Source organism: Alligator sinensis, unplaced genomic scaffold (assembly GCF_000455745.1).
Source record: "Alligator sinensis unplaced genomic scaffold, ASM45574v1 scaffold642_1, whole genome shotgun sequence".
Classification (NCBI taxonomy): domain Eukaryota; kingdom Metazoa; phylum Chordata; order Crocodylia; family Alligatoridae; genus Alligator; species Alligator sinensis.
The window spans coordinates 674,109-699,747 of record NW_005842289.1 but is presented as its reverse complement, the minus strand read 5'-3'; the positions used below and the strand labels follow the sequence as shown (position 1 = coordinate 699,747).

The following is a 25,639-nucleotide window of genomic DNA, read 5'->3' as shown; positions in this document are numbered from 1 at the left end:
TAGCTGCCTAAGTTCCAAGGAGCAATTCACATTGTGGCTGGGAAGCACCAGCACTATCCGTTAGTTGCACTCAGACTGTACCAAACATGCATTCACAGGTAGGTGGTGGTAGCAGTGTTGTCTGCTCACCCAGGAGGCAGGAAACCTAGGCTATAGGCCTTCCTCAGCCTGAGCAGTTTCAAATCCACATCTCCCACATACCAGGAGAGTGCCCTAACCGTTAAGCTGCTGAGTAGAATAGGTGATGGTTCTGTTCATCCAGCCTGTTGAAGCTAGGTCACTCCAATGCCAGCAGCACAAGAGTTGGGCACCAGAAGGAGAGCAATCAAGAGGGAGCATCTGTTCATAGCTCAGTGTCTATGGAAGTTCGTGAAGGAAGTGAGGTGGGGTCCTGGAATTTGGTTTCCCACTGCCAGGGTTATTTCTTTTTTTTAATGCAAATACATAGAAAATCCTAGCAATAGCAGTGGGAACCCTTCTCTCCCAGGGGAGTGTACCATACTAGTTGGGACCTTCTGCTTACTCCAAGCACTGTCTGTGCATTTTACATTAAACAGTCATTATTTAATAAAAAGGAAATGTCCCTGGAAGCAGAGATCAAAACTTAGGACTCTCCCCTCTAATGGGTGTGCCATAACCACTAGAAAACAAGAGTGTTTCCTATTGCTTGTTCTCCTTTTGGTTCCATATGTGTTTTAGAATTGACTGCTGATAGACCAGCATCAGTGGGAGGGGAGAAGCTACTTCCACCCAGCCAAAAATGTAGCCTGGAGGTTAGGGCACCTTCCAGAAAAATGAGAGATGGGTTTGAATCCCTTCTGGCTGAGGTTGGCCTATAATCCAGGCTTCCCACTTCCTGAGTGAGTATGCAACAAACTCTGCTGGGCAAAAAGCGGGCACCACCATCATACCAGTCACGAGAGTTGGAAGTGGTTGTAACACAGAGGCGGGCAGTTATTTGGTCTGGAGGACCACTTCAGGAGTTTCAGCTGTTTTGTGGCGCGGGGAGGGGGTTTTGGCAGGGGGGAAATTGTTTCTATCTGGCCCTGGGCCTGTCTGCCCTGCACCCACAGTGTCAGGGGCACTGGATGAAGCAGGCAGGTGGGTGGGGTCTTCATAGAGAGTGGCCTGGGACCCCTGCAGGTTGGGCACGCTTGGATGGGCTGTGGCTGCAGGTGGGCAGGGAGTGGGATGGGTGAATGGGGTTGGAGCTATGGCTGGGATAACAGGATGGTGACAGTGCAGGGCTGGGGCCCAAGGCAGAGCTGTGATCTGATCCCCACATGTCCCTGTAATGGGTGCCAGTTCCATGGGCAGGGACGTGTGGGCAGCAGATCGTGGTTTTGCCCCAGACCTTGGCCTGATGTCACTGCCCTACGATCCTATCCCCACCCACCTGTTCCACTCCTGGATGTTTCTGCCTGCTCCGCATGGCACCATCCCATTCGCCTGGCTGAGTGCACCCTATCTGTGGGGGTCCCAGGCCGATCTCCACAGAGACCCCACCCACTAGCTCCATCTGGTGCCCCTGGTGGTGGGTGTGGGGGAGACTGGCAGCAGCAGTTGAACATCCTTGGAGGTAATGGCAGGAGCTATGGGGATGGCAGGAGGCTCCTAAGCCTGGTTATGACTTGAAACCACCCTGCTGGGGAAGGAGGGCCTGGTGGGGCTGTCCATGGCAGGGTAGTTCCCCAGAAATGACAGGTTATTTGCCTTTCCAGTGAAAGGCAGGTAGGGATGCCTTATAACCCCAGCCCCCACTACTCAGTGGGTAATTATGAGTAGGAACGGACAGTAAAGGGGGCCAGGCACACCTACAGAAGCACCCGAGCCCCATGAGGGGGGATGTATGACCTCAGAGGCCCCAGATAGAGAGGGGATAGTAGTGTGGCCCCAGAGAGGAGGCAATAGTGCGTGTGAGGCCCACACAGAGTAGGGTGCGTGGTGGCGGCCTGAAGAGCTGTGTCAGGAGGGTGTAGAGTAAGGTTTGCATGGGCGGATCTGAAGGGCTGCACCAGGGGATGTGCAGAGTAAGGTTGGTGGGCAACCTGAAGGGCTCCACAGGGGCCAACCCCCACAAGAACGTATATGAGTTGCCTGGAGAGGGGCTAGAGGCTGAGTTCGGCTCAGTGTGAGATATAAGGCTGGTGTCCACACGTAGAATAAGCCCTGCGTAGGGGCAGCCTGAAGAGGCTGTGTTAGGCCCAGTTACAGCAAGAGTCGGTAAGCCCGAAGGCATGTGCAGAATGGAAGGCACGGGGCAGGGTAGATTGAGAGTGGCCTGATGAAGGACGGTATGAAAGAAGCCCAGTGAGAGGGGGTGGAGTGCAAGCGGCGCGATGAGAGTTGGTGGTTCGAGTCCTCACTCTGGCAGTGTGTAAAGGGTGGTGTGTCAGGAAGAATGGCAGAGACCTAGCAAGAGGCAGAGTTTGGCCCAGCCTTAGGTCAGAGCTATCAACAACTTATGATGCCATCTGTGATGCATGGGACATGGAAAGGGTAGGTCGGAGATGTGTAGAACGGCCTAGGCCTTGGGCAGTAAAAATGGGCAGCCTCCCGCACATTACATCCATTTTATTAACCATCAAGTCGGGGCAGGAAAGGCAGGGCAGACTGCCCTAGACAGGGGGGCAGACCACTGTTAATATCTGGTCCTGATGTGGCCTCCTGGCACATGCAGAAGGCCCAATGTGGATGCTTAAGGATCTTTGCAGTCCAAAATAGGGGCATCTAATTGAGATTTGTGGCTGGTGGCAAAAGTCCAGATTGAATCGTTCCTTGGAACTTGGTTGCTAAATTCCACCTTAGACTTGTATTGTGTTGGCTGTTAGTGAAGTTCAGAATATTTTTGTTTTTCCTTTTAAGCTGAAGAGAATACTGATCTACCTACCTGTGAAATTATGAAGTTCCAAGTATTACTAGGAAATCTGTTGACCATAACTGTATTATTGCTACAGTGGTATTGTGACATAGAGACATTTGCCATTACCAATGCCAGAAATATCCTTTCTTCTCTCCGTAGGTTCAGTACTATGGCTTGCTGTTTCGCCATGAAGGCTGGCCTCTGTGTGTCCATGAGAAGATTGTAGTCCAGCTGGCTTCCATTGACTGGCGAGCCCTAAAGCCTGGTGACTTCTATCTGCAGGTGGTGCCCTACCTGAAGAAGTCTCCACGAATAGTACTGAAATGTTTGGCAAGGGACAAACATAATGTAGAGGAAGTTGTGGTCCCAGAAGTCTCCTATACTTCTATTTTCACTCTGGAATGGCTGGATTCCATCAATGGAGAACGAATGGGTACAGCACTGGAAAATTGTTTACTAGCCACTGATGATAAAATATTTCGGGTTCCATGGGATAAAATTGTTAATCCTGAATTTATTGATAAACCTAAGCTAATTGAAAATAACATCACTACTCTCATGGAAGAATCTTCAATTTTGTGCTTTCCAGTGGAGCATCCCACATGCAACTCACCAACTCCAGGACCTCAAGATTTTCAGGAGCAAAAAGCGACACAGGGCAGTTTGGTTGTTAGCAGGGGAGCCCAGCAATTGGACAGCCCCATTTTCAATGGTAATAGTGCAACTTCTGTGCCTCGGGAGAACTCCGAAAGTGACCCAGAAGGGGAGTATGTAGAGCTTACAGATGTTTTGTTGCCAAGGTTTGGGCCACAGACGGGGTCCTTAACTCAGTCAGTTGCCTTAAATAATAGGACCCAACCCAGAACAAGAGTGAATGTATCTAAGGACAAACAGAGGCATATTGTGATTCGAGACAGTAGTGCATGCTCAAAGAATTTGGTTCATTCAGCACTTATGCAAAATGAGCACAATCAAACAGACGCATTGAGGACTTCTTACTCAGAGGTGCTAGAAAACGTAATTCATTTAGAAAACAACAAAATGATGGGACACAGGGAAATGTTTCGAAAAAATCAGCCGGAATCCAGCATTCCTGGCCACGTGGGGAATTCAGATTCCAGCTGTCACATGGATGCATATCCAGACAGCAATGCAGAGGGCCCATCCAGGCAAGAGGCACAAAGCGAGCACTCAATAGACTGGAGGTACGCAATGTGCAGTTACAGTGATGCTTGTGCTGGAGACAGTGCTGAGTGCAAAACACCGTTCGTAGAGAGTCCTGGGAAAGCAGAAATTGAAAATGCTCCCTCAGGTGCACACACTGGTAAGGAAGCTTCAGAGCAGAGCCCAGGAGCACTTGCAGAGGATGTTACACCTAAGGAGGAGCCAGTGCATTCAAGAGACTCTGGGCACAGTGAGACCTCCGCACGGGGGGTGTCTGCGCTATCGGTCAGAGAACCTTCCGGACCACGGCGCAGGCGTGAGGGGGGCTCTGAGAACAACTGCCAGACCCGCCATGGAAGTGCTGTTCTCCCCCCAGCACCAGCCCAGGCAGCCACACCATCCACACATACATCAGTATCCTCTGAGATGGCAGAGGGCTGCTCCCATTCACTAGAGAAAATGTCAGGTAAAATTGAACACAGTCACTGCAGTGATCAGCAGGCAGAAATGAGTCCTCCATTAAGTCAGCCTGAAGAGTTGAACCAACGACAGGCGGACCTGTTAAGAGAGTTAAGCTGTAGCACTGAGAGAGTCTGCAGAGAGCCTGAACAAACATGCCCTGGGAATGAGAGGCAGAACAGCCATAAATCCTCCTCTGCTGTCAAAGAGGAGATGGAGGGACATTTGTCACAGGACAAGGGACAGGAGGTCAGGGGCTGCACGCAAAAGAAGGCTGAAGAAGCCAAACCACTACAAACCACTGGACCAGTGGAGAGCAATCAGCCAGGGGAGCAGCCAGGTAACAAGAGTGGCCCTTTGGATACTGGTTCACAAGCTGAGGGCTCCAACCAAATTGAAATGCAAGTGAATGGAGATAGAGGCGAGGAAGCACAGTGCTGTATGGAAACTCAGGCTCATAATAATGAAGTGAACTTTGGGCTTTTGCAACCCACCAGGGAAGAGGTTGACCTGGGTCCTGTGGCAGGGAAGGATTTGCAAGGAAATGAGGAGAACAATGCGGAGTTGTACAGAAGGAGCGCTCCAAAGCCTGGGCGGGAATCTGCGGTTTTAGTAACTGTAGATGGGCTGAATTGCGATGCAGAGGGTGTGGAGGCCTCATCACCCCCTTCAGCTTTTTCTGATGAGGATACTAATAAGCAAATAGAGTTGATTGAAAAGAGTGGTAGCACAAACCTCAACGCTCCGAAATCCAAGCCAGAATCACCTTCTGAAGCTTCATCTCTTAAAAGTAAGTACTGATGCTTTGTGTGTGGGTGGGGGGAAGGGGCACATGTGTATGGGTATGTAGACCAGGGGTGGGCAATAAATTTAGGCCGGAGAGTCACTTAGGGTGTTTTAATGAGCTATTGTGGGCCATGTCAGCACCCTCTCCCCTCCTTCCTCCGCCTACAACAGCTCACCAAAACTCCCCTAAAGTGGCCCTGCCCCAGGGCCCAGCCTGGCTAAGTGCTGTCGCTGCCTGGCAATCCCCAGGGCTCTATGGAGACCAGCCTGGGACCTGCACAGGCAGAGCAGCTGGGTAGATGGGATGGGGCCATGGGTGGGTGGGGTATGGGATGGGCAGGCATGGGTGGGATCATGGGGTGGGATCACAGGGTGGTGACAATGCAGGGCCTGGGACAGAACTGCAGTCTGTTCCTGGCACCCCCCTGCCTGCAGAACCGGCTGCTCATCACATTGGGTGGGCAGAGTGGATGAAAAGTGGCCGGGAGCTGGAGCCCACGTGCTAGGGCAGCAGCCGCCTGACTGCAGCTTTCCCCCTGCCTGGCTGGGTGTGGTTACCCAGTGTGCGTCCCCATGGCTGCTGCTTCCATGCGCTACATGCTGCCCATCATGGTGCAGCAGGGGCAGGAGGAGGAGCTACTGGAGGTGGGGGAAGCTGAGCTGTCCCTGAGCGGCTGCAGCTGCATTAAGACCTGCCCCACCAGGAAGTACTGCGTGCAGGCTTAGGCTGTTGGTGGGAGTAGGTGGGGCTTGGCCCCATGTGGAGCGCTGCGGGGGCAGCCACAAGCCGGATCCAATCGACTGGTAAGCTGGATCTGGCCTGCAGGCCGTATTTTGCCCACCCTGATGTAAACACACACTCTTGCAAAAACTCACTCTGAAAAATAGCTATCCTCTTGTGGGGCGGGGGGGATGCGAGGTGGAAATGGCAAATTTAGCTATTTTTTGTAACTCACGCTACATATTTCTATACCATTAGACCAAGCAATAGATATGAAAGGATTCTGTATACATTCTCCTCAATGGTATGAATGTGTGTGATGAGAGGCAACGTTCTTCGGATAAATCTGATATCTTTTCTTAGACCAACTTGGATAGTTGGAAAAACTCTTCTCAGCAAGCTTTCAGGTATAAATGCTCTTCATCAGGCTGAGGAGGCATCTGCAGTTGGTGTTGGCTCTTCCTGGATGGAATGAATAGTCAAGAAGCCAGGAATTCATTCCATCCAGGAAGAGCACACACTAACTGCAGATGCTTCCTCAGCTTGACAAATGGTATTTATACCCAAAAGCTTGCTAAGAAGCATTTTTCCAACTATCTGAGTTGGTCTAATAAAAGATATCAGATTCACCCAAAGAATCTTGTCTGCCTACATCCTTAGACCAACACGGCTACAAACTATATCCCTGTGATGGGAGAGACATTTTTGTCATCTAGAATCATTTGGTCTTGGAGTTACCATACTGTTCTCAAGTGAACTGAGCATAGATATTTTGTCCGGCTCAACACTACAGATTTTTAAGCTCCTTTGGAGCAGATTTTTTATAATTCCATTTTACCAGTGAATTGCTGTAACCTCTTACTCCTCTGATAGTGTGCACATTATAAATACACTCTATAGGAATGTGTAACTATAACATATAATTTAATGTCCTTTTAATATCGATGGCTGGGTTATTTGGGAGGCTGCTTGGGGTAGGAACATCAGCAGCACAGGCCATAGAAAGACAGACAGGCTTTGTAACATGATTTAAAGATCAACAAATTTGGGCTTTGGTGAATCAGTGAAGGGAGGAAATTGTAGAGCTGAGGACAAACCCAAAATGCCTATCTGCCAGCTGTCCTATGATTAGAGCACAGGATGTTGAGCTTCAGTGCATTTGTTAGTCTCATTTTTTCACTAGGGAAAATGAAGCTTGAGAAAGGTAGAGGAGGCTGAACTCATGTCACACAGTGCATCCCTGGCAGTCCTGCAGTTAGGCTCCAGAGTGTCTGACTCCCAGGCTCCTGCATTAAAGAAACCATCCTCTTTCTCCTGAGAACCATTTATGCAAATATAATTTGAGTCTCCAGCCGCAGGTTACAGGCACACAGCCTATGTTCAGACGGGACAGAGCCAGCAGCATGGCTTTAGGAAGCAGCAGAACTGCAAATCTAGACATTCAGATGAAATCCTGTGGAAAAACTGTGGGCACATGCCATTCTAGTTAGACAGCTCCAAATGAATGAGCCCACATCTGGGGTTGGGATAGTAGAATAAAAGGACACTTGAAAAGCTCACGGAGTCAAATCTAAGGGATTGCATCAGCTAGAGAATACGTTGACCTTGCACAGATACAAATCTAGAGAAAATGATTGATTGGGGGTCTCATGAAGTACAGGAGAGCTCCTGTATTGTGACTGTATTGTATATACACACTCCTTAGTTTCTTTGCTGCATTTTCCACAAGTGAGCCAGGAGACCTGTTTGCAAGCATGATTATTAGCAAGCTATGTTGCAGCATGTCTACACACTTCAATAAAAGTAGGATTTCATTATGTTTCTGTAATTAAGCTACAGTCTTGGCCAATGTGAGGTGGAGAAATAGGTCACCTCTGTACATAGGTACAGCAGAGTTAAACCTTCTAAGTCAAAATGCACTACGATAACTGGGTTCCTCAACTGTCATAAACAAAGAAGAGATTGAGATTTTGTGTTTGGAAAATTGGCACACCAGCAGCTTTGAAAAAATAAAGTTCCCTTTCTCATCGGTAGTTTTCAGTAAAGGGGAATTTCCCCAGATATTACCACTGTGTTGGTGTGCATCAATTCTGACCAGAGACACCCATACTAGTAATTTATTCTCTGAGCCCATTCACTCTGTGGTTTTTTAGTGGTAGGTGCCAGCCTGTAACAAGTATGATGTAGACTTCTGTGCCTCTGGAATGAGGTGGACACTTTTCTACATGAGCTACAAAGCTACATGAGCTTTTCTATGTGAGCTACATTGGGTGGTAGCAACTTTCAGTCTTTGCTATTTGAGGCTGCACTTGACCCAGAGCTGAAAGGCACAGGACTGGGCATCAGAAAATCTGGAAGAGATGTGAGACTTTGCTGCACCCCTCTTAAACATCTTCTAGGTCTCTTCACCTGTGTCTCTCTGTTCCCATTCCAGCAGTCTAAAATTAACTGATTTCAGTTCAGTATATTAGAAAATAAAAGTGTGAAATTTTGGCTGTCCTACATCCCATGTACAATGTACGACATTGCTGTGTATTCTTGAATGAACTGCTGCCAAGGATGACCGGCAAAGCTCCTTTTTATTTAAAAAATACATGACTCCAGGACCTTGGACTCTTAAAAAAAACCCCAAACCAAACATACCATGTTAAGAGAGTGTAATAGACTTTGAGGATGGATTATGTTGTCTCCTCTCTACACGAACCCTCCTGTTCGCTTTACTTCCCCATCTTCCTCTTCTTGGTGGTTCAGCTGTATGTCTCGTCTTGAAACAGTAATACCGAGTAAAACTAAAGGCAAACTCTTGAGAGAACAAGGGATTTCATTCCCACATTAACTTTTGGTTTCACGCTGTCTAGAGCTGAACAAATCCCTGTTACGTTTTTCATGCAATAGACCCCCTGAAAGTTCTCTACAGCCATGCCATGACACATGCATAGTTGCGGAGCACTTTTAAAATGGCCAATTGTGTGAAAAATTAATCCTCCTTAAATGAGGTATTAGTTGAAGGCTTTAGAGTGCCTTAGGGAACTTGTGTTCCCCAGGGTTAATTTTTTGCCCGTTGTGGGTAGGGCTGGCTTGATGCCACCCAGCCTCGCCCCTGCCTCACAGCCCCCACCCCCCTGCAGCTACTCCGGCTGGGGTACTGGGGGAGCTGGGCTGGGCTCGTGAGGTGAGGGCTCTGTTCCACCCCCCACCTCCAGCTCAGGCCAAGCAAAGCAGACAGGGGGAAGTGAGAAGTACAGAGTTGCTGGCTGGGCTCTGTGCTTCTCGCTTCCGCCTCTCCCGCCCTCCCAGCTGACAGCCTTGAATCTGAGGGCGGCGCAGGGCTGGGGAGAGGGTCTCAGAGGCTGCAGGAGCACCCCTGCCTGTTGGCTAGGAGGGCAAATGCAGGAAGGCTCAGTCCCCCCAGATCCAACATGTGAATGTCTGTTGGGTTGGGGGGTTAGGGTAACGCACTGTTTACATAAAGGTTTATGTAAAACACTGTGAGTTAGAGTGGGGGTCTGAACATCTGTTTGTGCCAATAGGATTGCTCTTCTCACCTCTTAAAATGTTCTCAGTGTCCTGTGACTGGTTGGTGATTGTCATAAACAGTTTGCCAATAGCAATTTCAGGGACTCCACTTTGCATAGCTTTGTTAGAATGAGAGAGAGTAAAAGGGGCCTTTGGCTGCGGAGGTACTGGAATAACTGTTGGTCACCATCCATGGTTTGGGTAGCAAGACCCCAATGAGAAGCATGTGTATGGGGGTCATATTACATTGAACTAGATTAATAATGCCTTACCTTTTCGCCACACGGGTCAGATGAGCAGTGCCAGGTTGGTCTGCCTGCCAGATCTGGTCTGTGGGTGTGATCCAGCTGTGTGGACCCAGCCTAGCCGCAAGCCAAAAAAGCAACTATAGCCTGAAATCTTGGAACCCATTCTCCACTCAAGCCAATAAACTCATTGAATCTGGAGATGGCATGTCACCCATAGCATGGAACTTCTACCAGTGGAGCAGGCAAAATGCTGCACAAGAACTGCAGCTAAAGAACTTCATCCCCAACACCGGCTTCTGCCCCTTGTGCTGGGAGTTGCCTTGCAGGGCCTGGACTGCTTCTAACCATCTTAGAATGGGCATTGGACAGTTTAAGCTGAGCATGCACTCTTGGGGCCTCTCTAATGATGTTGGTTGCAGCTGTGGTGCTCAAACTCAGATGGCTGACCACATCATGTATGAATGCCCTCATAGCCGTCCTTCGGGTACCCAGGGTCTTATTGACATTGACCATTCTACCTGTCATGGGTGACTGGTGCCTCCTGAGTCGGGGGGGCACTTGCCCCCGCAGTGGATAGTCAGCAACCAGGGGGGTCCCCCTGCAGCTGATCCCGCAGACTGGGGGAGGGGGTCCCCCTGCGGCCGATCCTGCTGATCTGCAAGCGCGCTGCTGACACTTCCTGATGAGCGCGATCAGCCGAGGTGGGGGGGATGGACCACTTCTCCTGGTCCCCCCACTCCCTGGCCAGCGCTCTCAGGGGGCACCAGCACTCTTGCCTGCCCCCCCTGCCTGGGAATGCTGGCTGACAGGGAGTGCACCCCCATGTACCCCCTATGCATCACCACTCCTACCTATTGCTGGCTTTCTAGTCCTTATGTCTCTGACATGAGTGTGGTGACACTTCTGTCATCATCAGGGATAAGAAAATCTAAGATCAGGAATCAAATTTGTCATATCCCAATTGCGCGACTGCTAGCACAGAGACTGGCTTTGGGGACTGGTCCCAATGCTACATATTCTGCAGTGCCCTTTCAATTTTCCAGTGAGCATAGAGCCTGGGACTGCAATCCTGGGCTCCATGTGCACTGATACCAGACAGCACGAGCTGATGGCCTTCCCCTGCCTGCAAGTTTAAATTAATGCCCTGTGCAGCCCCATGCAAAGCTGACCCATACGTGAGTTTAAGCTTTGGGGTGGGGAGGGTGGAAGGGGGGCATGACATTGATAAATTGGTTGAATGTGTGGCATAATTCCATTTTATTTTGTGACCAACCTGTTCATCATGTGATAAATGGAACATTGGCCAGGAAGCCAGAAGATAGTAAAAAGCAAGCTCCTGGCCTTTTTCTCCTTTTGCTCACCCCTGCAGGCAAACCTTGTACCAGATTCTTCTGGGTTCAGACTAATATGAGCAACTATCCCTGGTTTTCTGGGTCTGTCCCAAATTTTGGACTGGTTTTCCTAAAACAGAACTTTCATTCCAAATCTGAAAACTTGGTCCTGGATCAGGACTGGGCAAAGTTCTGACCAGGGCTGGCATTTGCAAATTATGCAGTTGTACAGGGCCTGAGTCAGTCAGGGATCTCTGCTGCTTTAACAGCCATAAAACTGCCCAGTGCCTGTCAGGTTCAGAGCTGCTGTTTAGCTCTCTGTGGAGTGCCTGGGACTGACTCCCAAAGTTTCCTCCCTGAAGATTGCTTATTTTAGCTCAAACATGTTTGGGCTGTGAGGAGAAAGTGTTAGGAGTTCCCTTCCTGCCCCCCCTTGCAAAATCTGTATAGGATCTGTGTAATGTAGCTGAAAGCGGGCAACCAGGGCATGACCCTTAGTGCTCCACAAAGAGGACTGCTGGAATGGAGAAAGGCGGCTCAAGGCTCTGGCTGCCTAGAGCAGAGTCAGAGCAGAGGGAGTCCCCTTGTCAGCCTCACCCTCCCTCTTTTGGGAGATGTTGCTGGTGTGAAGGGATGTGTCCTGGTCAACAGTTAAGTTAGCCCCTCGCTGGACCTGCTGCTGCCACCAAATTGCACAGATGCTTGCCATATAACTGCAGTGGCTGTGGGGCGAGGGGAGTGTTAACCTGGCTGCTAGCAATGACACCCCCCATACAGCAGTGTCCTCCCCAGCCTCTTCCCCTTCCCTCCACCCACTCTACATGGCTGGAGCCTTGAGCCTCCTTTCATTCCAGTGCCCCAGAGTGCATACCCTATGATGGACACCTTTGCTGCCCAGGGTGCAAGGGCTACTACCATTTAAGCCTCTGTTTGGGCTCTGGAGAGAATTTGTCCTACCTTGTTCCATGGGCAGACTCCATGAGCTCTAGAAAGAAGAGAGCAGTTCCAACTGCCCTGGACAGGTGCCTCCTGGTCCACCCCATGGGATGAGGTGGCTCTGTGGATTATTAGCCTTCACTCAGGGCTGGGCTGAGTAGCCCAAAATATTGATTTTTCTGGCTTGCTTATTTGTTTCACGGTAACCAAGGAAAGCAGGCAGTGTAGCCTTTTTGTGAGAGTAGAAGCATTTGGATTTATGCCTGTCCATTTCTGGCTAATCCCGTTGGAACTGTGACCCAGTGATGGTCCATTATGCTGGAGTGCAGGGTTTAAGGTGCTGAAGGCAGCCCACTTACCTTGATATCCACCTGTGAACTGGAAGAGCTGCTGGCTAATAAGATTCATAGTAATTGGGACTGGAAATGCTTTCTACACCTGATTTCGTTGCTGCAGGGCCTGTTGTTCTGTTGGCAGAAGCAGCTGTTCACTTTTCTGCTGTATTGATGCATGGGTTGAGTTTCAACCTGCAAACATCCTCCAATTCTTGAGTTCACACTGAACCCAGCCCAGGCACAGCTTTGTGGGGAGAGAGCTAAAAGGCTGTCTAACTAAGTGTAAATCTACACCTCTCTTGGCACAAGTAGAAAGTTTTCCCCCAATTCTCCCACGCCACATACAGCACTTTCTCAGTCTACATCACACTGCTTTGTCAGCATGTGTGAAGCACAGGAGAGACAAGCAGTGACAGACTGATTCCTAGAAGAACAGGGACTAGACACTCAGGTGGATCCTTTCTAGGAATCCCCCTCCCCCTGCTTTGTCTTTCCTTCCGTGCCTAGCTCTAATTTTGGGCAACAGAGACAGGCCTTTTGATACGCCATTCAGGATGGCGGTCCAAAGCCCACCAAGTAGAGCTATAAGCCCCTTTTAGTGATGGGGGCCAATAAGGGCATATCACTGATTATTGGGACAATAGAAAAATGGGGTCAGGAGTGAGAATCATAGATTTATAATGAGTGCATCAAGGGGGGACATCGAGCAGAATATGCCGGACAGTGCTTGTTGGCCTTAAAATGAGTCCAAGGAGCCATTGGACAATGCCTGATGAAACTTCCCCCAGAGCTGTGAACAGACGAGAGCCAGTAAAGCAGCCCTGCAGTCCCCAGGGGTCCTCCTAGCTAGAGTCTTCTTTCTGCTCAGATAGGCTGCAAGCTTGGCTAGGGCCAGGAGGAGGTTGACTAGGAAGTCCTGGGGCTTGTTGGGGCCACAGATGGGGAGTGTGTAAATTAAAAGGTGCAGGGAGTAGTGCAGCCAGAACCTCAGCAGGAGGTTCTGGAAGAGGCAGTGAAGGGTTTGCAGCCTGGTGCCCTGCAGGTAGGTGTGCACCAGAGCCTCCTACTGCTCGCATAAGGGGCAGGTGCTGGGGACATTTGTAAACCACACCAGCTACACACCTGTGGTGATGTCTCTGTGGAAGAGCCGCCAGCTGAGGTTCCTGGTGGAACAGAGATGGGAAATGGGATGTAAAAAAAGCCAGTGATGGACTTCTTGTGTTATGCTATGCAGTGCTTGGGTGAATTGTGAATGTGCTGGGAGAAGGAAGTGGGCTAGGGGAAAACTTGATCTTAGATGCTGCAGAGCTTAGCAGAGCTTTCAGAGGTAAGCTGGGTGCTTCCAGAGAGTTTCTAATATAGCTGGTTAGTGGGTTTAAGCTAAAGTCAGGCCTGGGAGTGGCCTTAGGTAGCATTTTAGTTATACCCTAAATATCTCCACTTTGTCTGTCTGTCAGTAGATTCTGTTTATTTACAGCCCTTGTGATGCAGCAGCAGGAGGGATTGAAGTTGATCATTTAAATCAGCAAGCAGAAATCTTGAGTTTAATGATCAATTATAATCTTGTTTTATATTTATACTCTTTAGTTATTTTTCTGAAGGAAGATTGATTCTCAGCATTAATGGTAATTGTTAAAATGCTGCTGATTTGCACTTACGTGTAGAGTTTAGATTAAATCTAGTACTACTTATTTGCTAACAAAGAGGGTAGACCATATACTTCTTTTTTTTTTAAATGATACAACTTAGCATAGTTTTGTCCCAACTCTTAAATTTTACACTTTATTGTACTGGAAAATGTTGAATGACATCTATTTCCTAGATTATTTTTTCTTATGATTTGCATTAAGTAGGTTTTGCATGGAATTTGAATTTAATTAAAAATGTAGAAAGCTAGCATTTTAAAATTGCTTTTTTATTTGTAAAATAAAAAAAACCAAGAGGAAAAGGACACATAAGAGGAAAAGGATATATAAGAGGAAAAGGATAAAAGTACTTTTTGCATTTTAAACTAACCAATTTATTAAACACCGGAAGTATTTTCTGTAATTAGTGAATAAAACTGGTTGTTTGTAGATTTTAGAACTAATAGATCTCAGCCTTTTACACCTGTATTTCGTTAAAACATTGTCAAGGGAAAACAAGTGTTTTAGTCTTTTAACCCCTATCAGTTTGACAGTTTTGAACAAATTATTTATTAAACTCAACTAAACTGAAGTAAAAATATTCTCTGTATCTTCAGGTGGGGCTTTAGCTATCAAAAAGCTGGGTTATCATTTCAACAAACTGTATCCCCAGCAGCTGAGATAACAATGTCCCCAAGTACAGAGGTTTGGCCTTAAAACTTTGGTAGTTATCACGCATTGCTCAAATATTTTATATTTCATTTAAATGGTTTAAATAAGTAATACTAGTTCTTGTGGTTAGAGATGTGAATTGATTTCTAAGGAGGTTTATTTTTAATAAGAACTAGAAAAGCATGATTTAACCACCCTGCAGAGCAGTTTCCTGACTCCTACTAAGGAGCTACAGAGTAGGCTTCATGACTGTTATCTTTGGCAGCTTACTCAATCTGGAGTTTATGAACTGACACCTTTGAGTGGGAATGTGCTTTAGCTCCTGTGTGCTGACCCCATGGGGGTTGTTCTTATCTTACAGGAATGGAAGGGGTGGAAAAGGTAAAAGAAGGAATATGCACAGAGGTGCCAGTGGATAGAGCTTGTGCCCGGGAGGAAAACTCAACAGCTGTTGCTTGCCAAGATTCCACATCTTTTACGTCACCGAGAAGTCCTCAAAGTGTACCCACTATAGCAAGGGATGTGAACCTGGAAGTCCTCATGAGTGGAGTTGCCTGCCTGCCTGGTGAGTAGCTGAGCCAGGTGTGTGGAAGAAAGGGTTTTACTACAGGGCAGCAGTTCTCAGGTTTCCTGATAGTAGATGTGTACCTTACCAGTTACATTGGGATTGTGGGGTTGCATGTGATGTAGGCTTTGCATTAGAAGCTTTTCTGAAAACGATCTTAAATTTCTGGCTGACTCTCAATGCACTCTGGATGAAGAGAGGATTGGCAGGAAATGGGGACTTGCATTCTCAGACAGTCTAGGTGACTTGCTCCCAACAAAGGAGCTGGCTGAGAAGATCTCTGACACATTTAAGATGTGCTTAAGTCAGTGGTCCCAGACATTTTTGGACCACCAGATCATTGCCAACCTGCAAATTTCTCAAGAATCATTGTGTATCTTTACCATCAAACATCTAATTGAAACTGCTGTAAAAGTGCATGGCGCATAGTATAACCTACAGACCAGCTGCAGACCACTTACCAAGGCCTCATGGACCTCTGGTGCTCCATGGACCATAATTTGGGAACTGCTGACAATACAGAAAAATAACTTGTGATGGAGGTTGCTATTTGGTGGGGATGCCATTTCTGCAGCTCTGAAGGGAATCTCAGTCTAAGGGAGAGGTAGCTTTCCTTGGAAAAGTGATATTGAATGGATTAAAATCACCCAAACCAGCCCCAGGAATTGAAAGTGCTCAGCATAATATTAGATGGAGTGTGAGCTAGGAGACCTATACATGCACACATGCCCAATGAGATGCTAGGAACCTCCACAGTTCCACTGGAAAGGGTAAATAACAGGCATTCATGTTCTTTTCTGCTTTATGGCATTTATATTCTTTTCAGGGAGAGAGCAGCTGAGTAGCACAGGACAGTTACAGTTACTTTGTTGGGCAGCAGTAGAATAAGTAGGAGATAGGAATGTTTCACTTTATTTTTCATTAGGGGTCTGCTCCTGTTAGACTTCTTGTGATTTGTTTTTTTTAATCATTTCATACCATTGTTATAACTGGAAATGGCATCACTGCTAATGAATTTCTTGCAATGCATTATACGTGTTTCCCTGTGTATACAGGTAAGTGATCATTGGAGAATAGTGAGACCATGTGATTTAACAGAGGTGATTGCTTCCTTCTGCTTTGTGTCTGGATCCTGCTCTAGGTTGTTGAATGGAAGAGTCTAAGTATGGATCTCTGAGTGGAAACTTCCAAATGCTTTGTTAAATTGCCCTTGCACCTGCCTTTCAGATTGGATGATGTTCAAGCAGTGTCCATTTGGGGTCCTTCATATAATTTTTCTCAGTGTTCCGTAATTCAGAGGCTAAGAAGGATTATTAAAGTGTAACACTAGCAATATAATTTGGCTGAAAGAGCTCCTTGAATAAATAAATCACAGCTGGGACAACCTGTTAAAATCCATCTTCTATCTTGCACCATTGGAATCTCTGTCTTGGGAGCAAGGGTGATGGCTGCTTTTCAGCATTGATTTCCTGGTTGCCTGCATCAGAACTGTCTGGCTAAAGCGAAGGGGTTTCATCTGTCCCAGACAGGTTGCTTCTGGGGAGTTCAGGTTATTCTAAGGGCAGTGATCTGGTACATTGTGAATACTGTGCCATCTACATCTTAAACTCTCTGTGTTCTCCACAGATGGGCATGGAATCTTCTGCAAGGCCAGCAGTAAGCTAGGCCTCCTTGTTCACGGCCTGCCTGAGGCTGAGTTAAATATGATATTTTGGGGGCTTTCATCTTGTGCAGTCCTGAAGCAAAAGCTGAGGATTTCCATTCTAGGGCTATGTCCTTGAACAGGAGCTGCCTGCTTTGTGTGCTGCTACACCAGCTTTCTTCCTTCAGCCTAGAGCACTAGAGCTGCATTTGGTTAGGCAGCACTGTTCTGAAAACCTGCTTGAATTCCTTCCAGCTGACAGCAATCAGCTTATCCTGCTTGGGCTTTAAGAGTTCTAACCTGAACTTTAATGCTTTGTGTTCAACTGAATGTGGGCCCCATGTCTTGCTTTTAAGAATGAATTTGGTATGAAAGATATCAGTAGTGGCCAGTAGCAGCACTGTGGCTTCTAGGAGGGTAGGGCTTAGGTGTCTGGCTTGTGTCTCCCAGTGCTGGGCCTTGGGAGTGTCACAAAGGTGTCATGCTCTACTCTGGAGGGGTGGGCACTGGGATGTTCCTGCGCAGCCCAACAGCAATGCCATTATTTGCTAGGGAAACCCATGGAGGGCTGTGGCTGGGATGGGCTGCCTTGGGGGTGGTTTTTTTGAGTGATGCTCAGAAGCTCTAGCTAGTGTGTACATTAAAATAATCTTTTGTTTTTAGGCACTAGAGACAAAAGTGGACACGCTGTGGCCATCATCACAATGAGAAACACGATTTGGTTAAACCCTCACTGCAACACCAGTGAGCTGGTACGCCTCCTCCTGTACTTACACAGCATCCCAAGGTTGGTGGAACTGTTGGGCCAGGTCAGGTGGTTGGGCAGGGTGAATAGCTCCAATCTTTCCTTGGACCTGCCTGAAGTGTGAGACCTGGGAGGCTGAATGGTAATGAACTTGTTTGACAGACTGAGGTGATGGCTCAGAATAGTCTTAGAACCAAATCACTAAAGATTTGCTGCAAGGGTGAATTAGCCAGTGCTCACTAAGCACTTTGGATCTGCAGAGTGCCACGTGGGCATGCTAAGCAGGAGAATAATGTCTGTATTACTGGACATTTTCAGGTGTTGCCATAAACATAGGTGCCAACTTTGGTTTTTGCTGGTGGGTGCTTGCACACGTAAAAAACAAACAAAATGAAAACGGTGCTTTAATTTAAACTCAGTGTATTCCTGTGCCTAGCCCCATGCATGCCCGGAAGAAGCAACACATTACTTCAACCCAGCTCTGCAGCATCTGTAAAGATTGGCTGCTTTAGTGGGGCTTTTTGGCACTTTTATCTAATAGCTGATTGAATCAGTTTTAGCTAAAAACACAAAAAAGCCCTGTTGAAGTGCCCAATCTTTACAGATACTGCAGAGCTGGGTTGAAATAATGCACTGCTTCTTCTAGTAAAGCACAGTTTTGTTTTGTTTAACATCTGCAAGTAGCCACGGCTGTAGCTTGTGGGTGCTGAGCACCCAGTAATTTTTTTCAGTAGGTGTTTGAACCCCAGAGTGCCTGTGGAGTTGGAACCTATGGCCATAAACCTAGACCATTACACAGTATGCCTTACTAGCTCACAAAGGGGGCTTACGAACTGTGATGGGGGGCATACTGAGATAGCCCTGCAAGGAGACAGTTATGCAGTAGCTCTATGAGATGCTTCTGAGAGGCAGCCTTTCTGATAACCCATACTCCATGCAGATACAGAAGACTGCTGCTAAGGTCACACAGACCTGTCTTAGTATATGTGAAGTTGCCTCTCTCTTCCACTGTTTGGCTTTCACTGTGGCTTCTCCCCTCACTTTCTGCCATCCTAGGTAGCACTAGGAGAGGGAATCAGCATTCATGTGATAGTCTGTGTAGCATGAGGGATTTGCTGCTTTAGAGTGGGGCAACACAGTGAACATTGCAGTAAGGGTAGGGAAGCATGAGCTTACTTAGCAGCAAATAATAAGAGAACAAAGATCAAAGAAAGGATGTTCAGAGAAAAAGTATTGAGGATGTGGCCTTGGCTGTCCTTTCTTGGTTTTGCCAACAGAAGTCCTGATGGTAGACATCAGCTGGTGTCACCAAGCCACTTGTGCATACCTACATCCATGCTGCCTCTGGCAGCTCTGAGCCAGATTCTGGAGGCAGCCGAATCCTTACTTTGACTTGAAGCGATCAAGTTGCTCTACTTCATAAAAGCTTTGGTTTTGGGCATGCTCAATTTTTCTGGAACAACAAGAGTTCTGTCTGCAAAATGGTGTAGTGTAGGTATAAGAGAACAGTTACTTGCTTCCCCTTTATAGAATAATATATGTACAGTACACTACTATACAGCTCAGTTTTGTCTGCTTTAGTGGATAGTGCTTTACTTTGGTAATGACAAAGTATCTGGTTCTGCTCTTTTCCTTACAGACCAGGGTGCCAAGCTTTGGGTCTGACCATACTGGTTGATGCTCGTCGTTGTTCACCTGTTCCTGCCCTTTTTAAGGCTTTCAACATACTGCAGGTGAGTCCACAGCTTATTACATGGTGTTTCCAGTAGAAGCAGCATTACAGTGAAATGTGGGTAGACCATTTGGCCCTAGGCTGTCTTGAACTGGATATAGTTTTCTGGCCTCTAGCTGCACTGAAAGCCACACCCGCCGTCTGGGTTTAGGCTGCTGTTGAGAGCATAGGCAGTGGAAGGCCAGGGCTCACGGGGCTTAGCGCCCCTGAATTCAGGGCAGTGGTGACAGTACAGAGGATCACAGGGCAACCGGGCTGTGGGCTCCAGGCGGCTGCAGGGCAGGGGACACACAGACAAATATGCAGCCGCAGCCTGCAGAGGCGGCCAGGAGCACAGTACCCAGCAGGTAAATCTGTAAAGGGGAAGGGGCATGGGGGGGCAGATCAAGGCACCCATAGTGAAGGAGGGAGCGGGGCAGGGGCAGGAGCTGGGGCAAATGGGGCCCTGGAGCTGGGACAGTTCGTGGGACGGTCGGAGTTGCATGTGGCTCATCCAGGGATTGTGGCAGGGGGGACTTCTGCCACTGCACACCCTTTGAGGAGGCACAGGGGGCATGTGCTCCATAAATTTGTGCACAGTGCTGCAGACGTGGGTTGCTGCTGCGGGCTAGGTTCTGCACCCTGCATAGGCAGAAGGAGAAAACATTGTTGGGGGGTGGGGGTGGCTGAGCTCATGTGGGAGGGAGCTACATGGCATCGTGTCCTTACTGGGCAGCATCAGCAGCAGGGTGCAGAGCCCAGCCTGCAGCAACAGCCTACCTCCGCCCTGTGCACAGATCCAGGGGCCACGTTCCCCCTGGGCCTCTGCCAGGGTGCGTGCAGCGGTGAGTGCCCCCTGCACTCCTGGACAAGCCTTCTGGGCTTTGAGTATCCCATGACCCGCCCTGGCCCTGGGGCCCCATTCACCCCAGCCCCTGCCCCACTCCCTCCCTCACCGTGGTGCCCTCAATCTGGGCCCCCCACGCCCTTTCCCCACAACAGACTTACCTGCTGTGCTGGGCAGTGCTCCACACGCAGCCAAGCTGCTACAGGTTCCAGCTGCCCGTCTGTGTCCATGTGCACCCCCCCACCCTGGCTGCAGTAGCTTGGAGCCCACACCCAGGCTGCTGTGAGGCCCTCTGCCCTGCCACCACTGCTCCTCATTGGGGGCAGGGCTGGGGGGGGCAGGGCTAAGCCCCATTAGCCCTGGCCTTTCTCCACCTGTGGTGTCCTGCTGCCATTGCCTGGGAGCCGAGTGCAACGCCATGTACCTTCTGTGTTCTGGCTGTGCCTACACTGTGTCTCCTGCCTGCCCAGCAGTGGGAGGCACATGGCGTGACGTGCGGCTCCCAGGGCAATTGCAGCGAGGCACAGAGCCCAGCCTGCAGCTGCAGCCTGCCTCTGTGATACCCCATGCACAAATCTGGGGGTTACATGCCCCCCCCCCATACCTCCCCTGGGGTGCACGCAGCAGAGGGAACCCCTCCCGTCCGCACCCCTGGATGACCCACACTGGCCTTGGGGCTCCATTCGCCCTAGCCCCTGCCCCACTCCCTCCTTCACCGTGGGGTCCTCGATCTGCCTCCCCACACACTCCTTCCGCTTCACAGACTTACCTGCTGGGCGTTGTCTGTGTCTGTGTGTCTGTTTAGCAGTATTTTTTATGTTTTTTACTCAGCTCCCCAAATAATATTTTCTCCTTCCGCCTTTGGTTGAGAACCAAGTCACTCCTCGTTGTTCAGTCTCTAGAGGACTCCCTCTCTATACATCCATGTCAGAAGGCAGAGCTAGAGGCCTACATTTGGGGAAAAAAGAACTGAACAGGCTGCATTCATATCCCCAACGGGTGGCAGCCCTGCCTACAAATCCATAAGTACAGTCTGTGGAACTCTGCTCAGAGACCTCAGCCATGCTTCTAGCAAGTGTCCTTGTTGGCAAGGAGAACTGTGTTTTCAACAGCTGTGTAAAATACCCAGTGGAATGTCTTCTACCAGGAAGAAACAGAAATGAAGGAGAGAGACCTGTGCTTTGTTGGCTACTTGGGGTATGGCTGGTGGAAAAGTGCAGGTCAGCACCATTGGGAGGAGCCTGTGGAGGTGAATGATCTGGCTTTAGGGTGAATGATTGGAACCAGACATGCTGTAACTCTAGATTGCTGCAGGTCAAAGGCTTTTCTGTCAGTCAACTGGGAACCAAGTATATTGTGTTGATGCTGATCACAATTTATTTTTCGTCCCCTACTGTTGGAAATCCAAGTAAGATAATGAGCTGTAACTGCAGCTAATTATTCTTAAGCAGGTGTCTTTATACTCCCACTTGACCTCTTGGTATTCATTCAGTCAGAGACCTAGAATTATTATGGGAGCAGATTTTAGTGAAACCTGTGCTCCTTGGTGAGAGCCATCTCATGCCTGTTGCTTGTGTTTTGCATTACCAAATCAGAGAGCTGGGATTAAGTTATGGCAAATGTGCCTTTCATTTTACAGTGTCTCTCTTTGGTCCCAGATCAGTGGGGCTTTAGAGTGCTGGAGGGATCATGTGCATAGTACATTACTTGTGTGTGCTTCAAATGATAGGCTTCATGGAAGTCGATCAGTAATGCCCTACATCCTGGACCATGAGTGTGAACCACCCACTAACAGGAACAGCAACTTAACCCCAACTGTTATTTCTGTGTGTGATTTTCAGTCCTGCCAATCTCACCAGCTTTCCTAGAGACTGTAGGTTTTCTATATCTGTAAGATATATACATTTGTAAGGAAAACCTGTCAATCTGTTGAGAAATGTCCCTTTGATTGGTTCCCTGCCTCAGGAAGGACAGACTTGTACTGAGGGACATCATCCTCCCTTGGCACCCTCAGTTGGCTTCTGTCTCCGTTTCCCCTCTGGGCACTGTGGGCTGGAGCTCAGCTCCATCTCAGAGCCAGCTGGGGACCTGGTGCAAGATGTCGATCTCTTTCCCCTCAGAGAAGCCCTTGCTGTTGGTCCCTTCTCCAACCCTCAGTTGTGGGGTAGTGAGGAGCTACTGCTGCTGGGTGTTGTCTCACTATCCACCCTAGCCAGCCCTAGGAGTTGATGAGGGGGCATGGGGCAAAAAGGAACAGAGCTGCTCCTGTAATAGAAGCACCCGCTTTGTGTAGAGCGGGTGTGCTCAGGGACAAGGAATAAGTTTGCTTGTGTGTGTGGCAATTAGGGTAGAAGCTTCTTGACATTTGGTCACAGGCAGGTAGGGTTCTTTTTTGTAGCAAAGACTATAGCAATCCTTGTGTTAGTTAGCGTGGGGACAGCTTTCCCACTCTTGACAGCACTGGTTCAGTTCCACCGGCTGTAGCGGTGATTAGTGAGAACACCCAGTTTTCTAGTCCTGCTTTGAACAGCTTACTTTTATTGGACTATAGATGCTGGCAGCTGCTGGAGCTGCCTTGATGTCAACCACCATAGTAAATGCTCAGGAAGACTTAGGGGATGTTTTGGTTTTTTGCATTCGTCCACTGCATGACTAACCCAAGACTCTATTTTGGTATTCAAATCTCACTGCTTTTCATATTATGGATTATTATGCATTTGTGGGGTAGGCAGAGAGGGGGGTTCTGGCCAGAGGAAAACCACCATCCACCTTTCCCCTGCCTGTTCACCCTATTTCATGGAATATCTGCTGGTGTTGATAATGCAGATAAAAGAATAAAAGACCAGAGTCATTCAAGGAATAATTGAAATGAGCATCTGCGTGTCCCATGTTGAAATGATTACTTGTGTTCCCTTCCAGTTAGGCTGAGCTGAGAGAAATATAGGAAGTGATTCCTCAGACACAATACAAATTGAATTTCCCAAGTCACATAATTCTCAATCTATTGAGAAATAAAAACTGAGTTCTGTATACATCCAGCCTCTGAGCCTGGGTCTTTTTCAGTCAAACTTCCCGCATTCCTTAGTGTTTCTAATGACACATGTGTAAAGGGGCAGAACAGGAGGATAAGGAATTTGTGATCAAGGAGAAGACACTTCATTGTAATGCTGATGTTTTTGTAGATAAAGAATAATGAACTATCAGTAATACAGTAACTTCCAGCAGCTTACTTTTTTATATGAGAATCCTATTTCCATAAGAGAATCACATATTTCCATTAGTATATTTTGAAAGATTACACTTTACCCTGTTGCTAGAGAAGAACAAATCTTGCCATTTTAGTGTGTCCCCAACTGACCAGACAAGCCCGTTCATGTCTTTTCTCAACAATATTTACTCAAGGAGCAGACAGCTCATTGAATATACTGTTTGGAGTGCATGCAACTAGGGAAGTCAAAGCACCGACCTGTGTGCCACCTCATACCCCTTTTGAGTACCTGTTCTAGCTGTTGTGCCTACCATGTTGATCCTTGTGCTTCCTTGACTACCTGAATTCCCTCTTTTCAATACAAGTTGTGTACTGTTATGGTTGCTGAACAGCTGGGCCAAACAGCTTTCTTTATCAGTGAGTGGTGGGAGACCAGGTGTCTTCCATGATTTCTTTGCACTGGTACCAGATAAGCATTTTGGTCATTGAGTAGCTGGGCTGGGCCAGTGTACAGTGGGACATTCATTTTGGAGTGCGGTAGTGAGCAAATACCTGCGGGGTTCTCTGCCTGTTTTTACAGGGAAAGAATCTGGTTAGATTGTGACTTGCCAAGACAAACTCATAGTCCTGCTGGGCTGGTGTGTCAGCATGAGAATAGAGGTGAGGAGGCAAAAGTTTCTGAGTGGAAAAGAAACAGCAGACAACGTCTTATACAGGCCGTGCCCTTCGTGGGAGAGAGAAAATGGACACAAGGTGCAGCTTACTACAGTATTCTCAAATACAATCAGACCAGGGTTCCACATCAAAAACTAGAAGTTTCAAAATAAAAGCATTATTTTACCTTTGTGAATAATACTGTATTTTCCGGTGTACCATCCACTCCCTCAAATTGGATAAACTTGTGGGGAAAAGTTTTCAAATAAAAGTCAATCAAAATCTATTACAAGGGTTTTTTTTCGTAGCTACCATGTATAGAACATGTTTTAATTATAGACTGCTTTTTTCAGGAAAAGCACAGTTTATATGCTGAAAAATATGGTATTTGTTTCAGGTAGGTGTTGAGCATTATGGGACCTGCTACCTTCATATGGGAGCTGAGGGCTGCCATGGGTTGCACTTTTTGTCTCCCCTTGTCCCTTATTTAAGATTTCTTGGTTGTCATGATTTTTGTTAGCCAGTTCAGCCAGGAAACTGGATAGTGGCTTTCTGAAGCTTGTGTTTTAGTATGAAGAAATATATACCTTTTAAGAGCATCAGGTTTACCTGGGGACTTTATGAGCTTTTATTCATAAAATCAGCATGCCCCCTGCTACTGAGGCCTGAGCCTGTCTCCTACTGTCGAGATATCACTGTGTACGGATGTGGGCCTTTGCATCCCGTTGACATTTACTGGTTTTTCTTTTCCACAAGGTCGATGCCAGTCAGTACAATTGGATTGGTTTTCCTCTCAGTTATGTCGCCTCCCACAACTTTGATGACTTGATTAATTGGGGAGGGGTGATGACTCCCTGACCCAGAGCTGACTAGCAAGTGCCAGACCAGGTGCAAAAAAAAACCTCTTTGCAAAGGAAAAGAAAAAAACGAAACCCTGGCGTCCGCTCAGCAACCTTCCTCTCGCTGCAGGAGTCTCTGGTGCTGCCTCTCTCCTTCTTGTCTTCAACGTTTGGGCACTTGATCACTGAAGCCGTGATCAAGTGTTTTGTTTTTTCCCCTCAGTAATTAGTGCCCCGCCACTCACTGGACCACCCATGGTGACCAGCTAATGGGGAACTGCTTTCTTTTTTTTTTCTCTGAGCTCCTCCGACCTCTGAAGACCTTGTAGGTCTATTGCCCCATTCCTGGGGACTTCAGTCCTGGGCAGCAGAGGGCATCTACCCTCTCTGCCTGCCCCGTCTCTTTCCTCTACCTTTCCTCTTTGTCCTGGCACCTGGAGCCGGAAATAATCTCTGGTGGCTTAATTAGCCCAATCCAATTCACCCTGCGAACTGATAAGGCTATGCCGGGATGAACTGGGAGGTCCCTCCATAGCGTGGCTGTGCTGCTGTGGCTGTATGGGCTCCTCTGGCCAGGGATCTTCTCCGGGTATGTACTCTCAATATTTTCACACCTATCTTTTGTGATTCTGCCCTTTTTCAGACCTCTGACAAGGTAGTCCTTCCTTCTGCCTAACTCACCCTGTCAGTCAGGATCAGTCCTGGACAAAAATGCAGTTAACTTATTGTTGTATTCAACTGAGACCTGGACATTGGATTAAAAAGATTTTGC

At 48.0% G+C, this 25,639-nt stretch overlaps 1 protein-coding gene across 6 annotated transcripts in view; it reads left to right on the top strand.

Moving 5' to 3' along the window:
* Nucleotides 1-25,639, top strand: part of PLEKHG4 (pleckstrin homology and RhoGEF domain containing G4) — a 195,833-nt gene that overhangs the window by 56,249 nt on the left and 113,945 nt on the right. For all 6 annotated transcript variants that reach the window (XM_025209442.1, XM_025209441.1, XM_025209440.1 and 3 more), the window contains exons 3-6: nt 3,023-5,276; nt 15,018-15,221; nt 17,527-17,650; nt 19,248-19,341. In XM_025209442.1, coding sequence (XP_025065227.1) covers nt 3,023-5,276; nt 15,018-15,221; nt 17,527-17,650; nt 19,248-19,341 — 2,676 coding nt within the window. The remainder of the gene's footprint in view (nt 1-3,022; nt 5,277-15,017; nt 15,222-17,526; nt 17,651-19,247; nt 19,342-25,639) is intronic.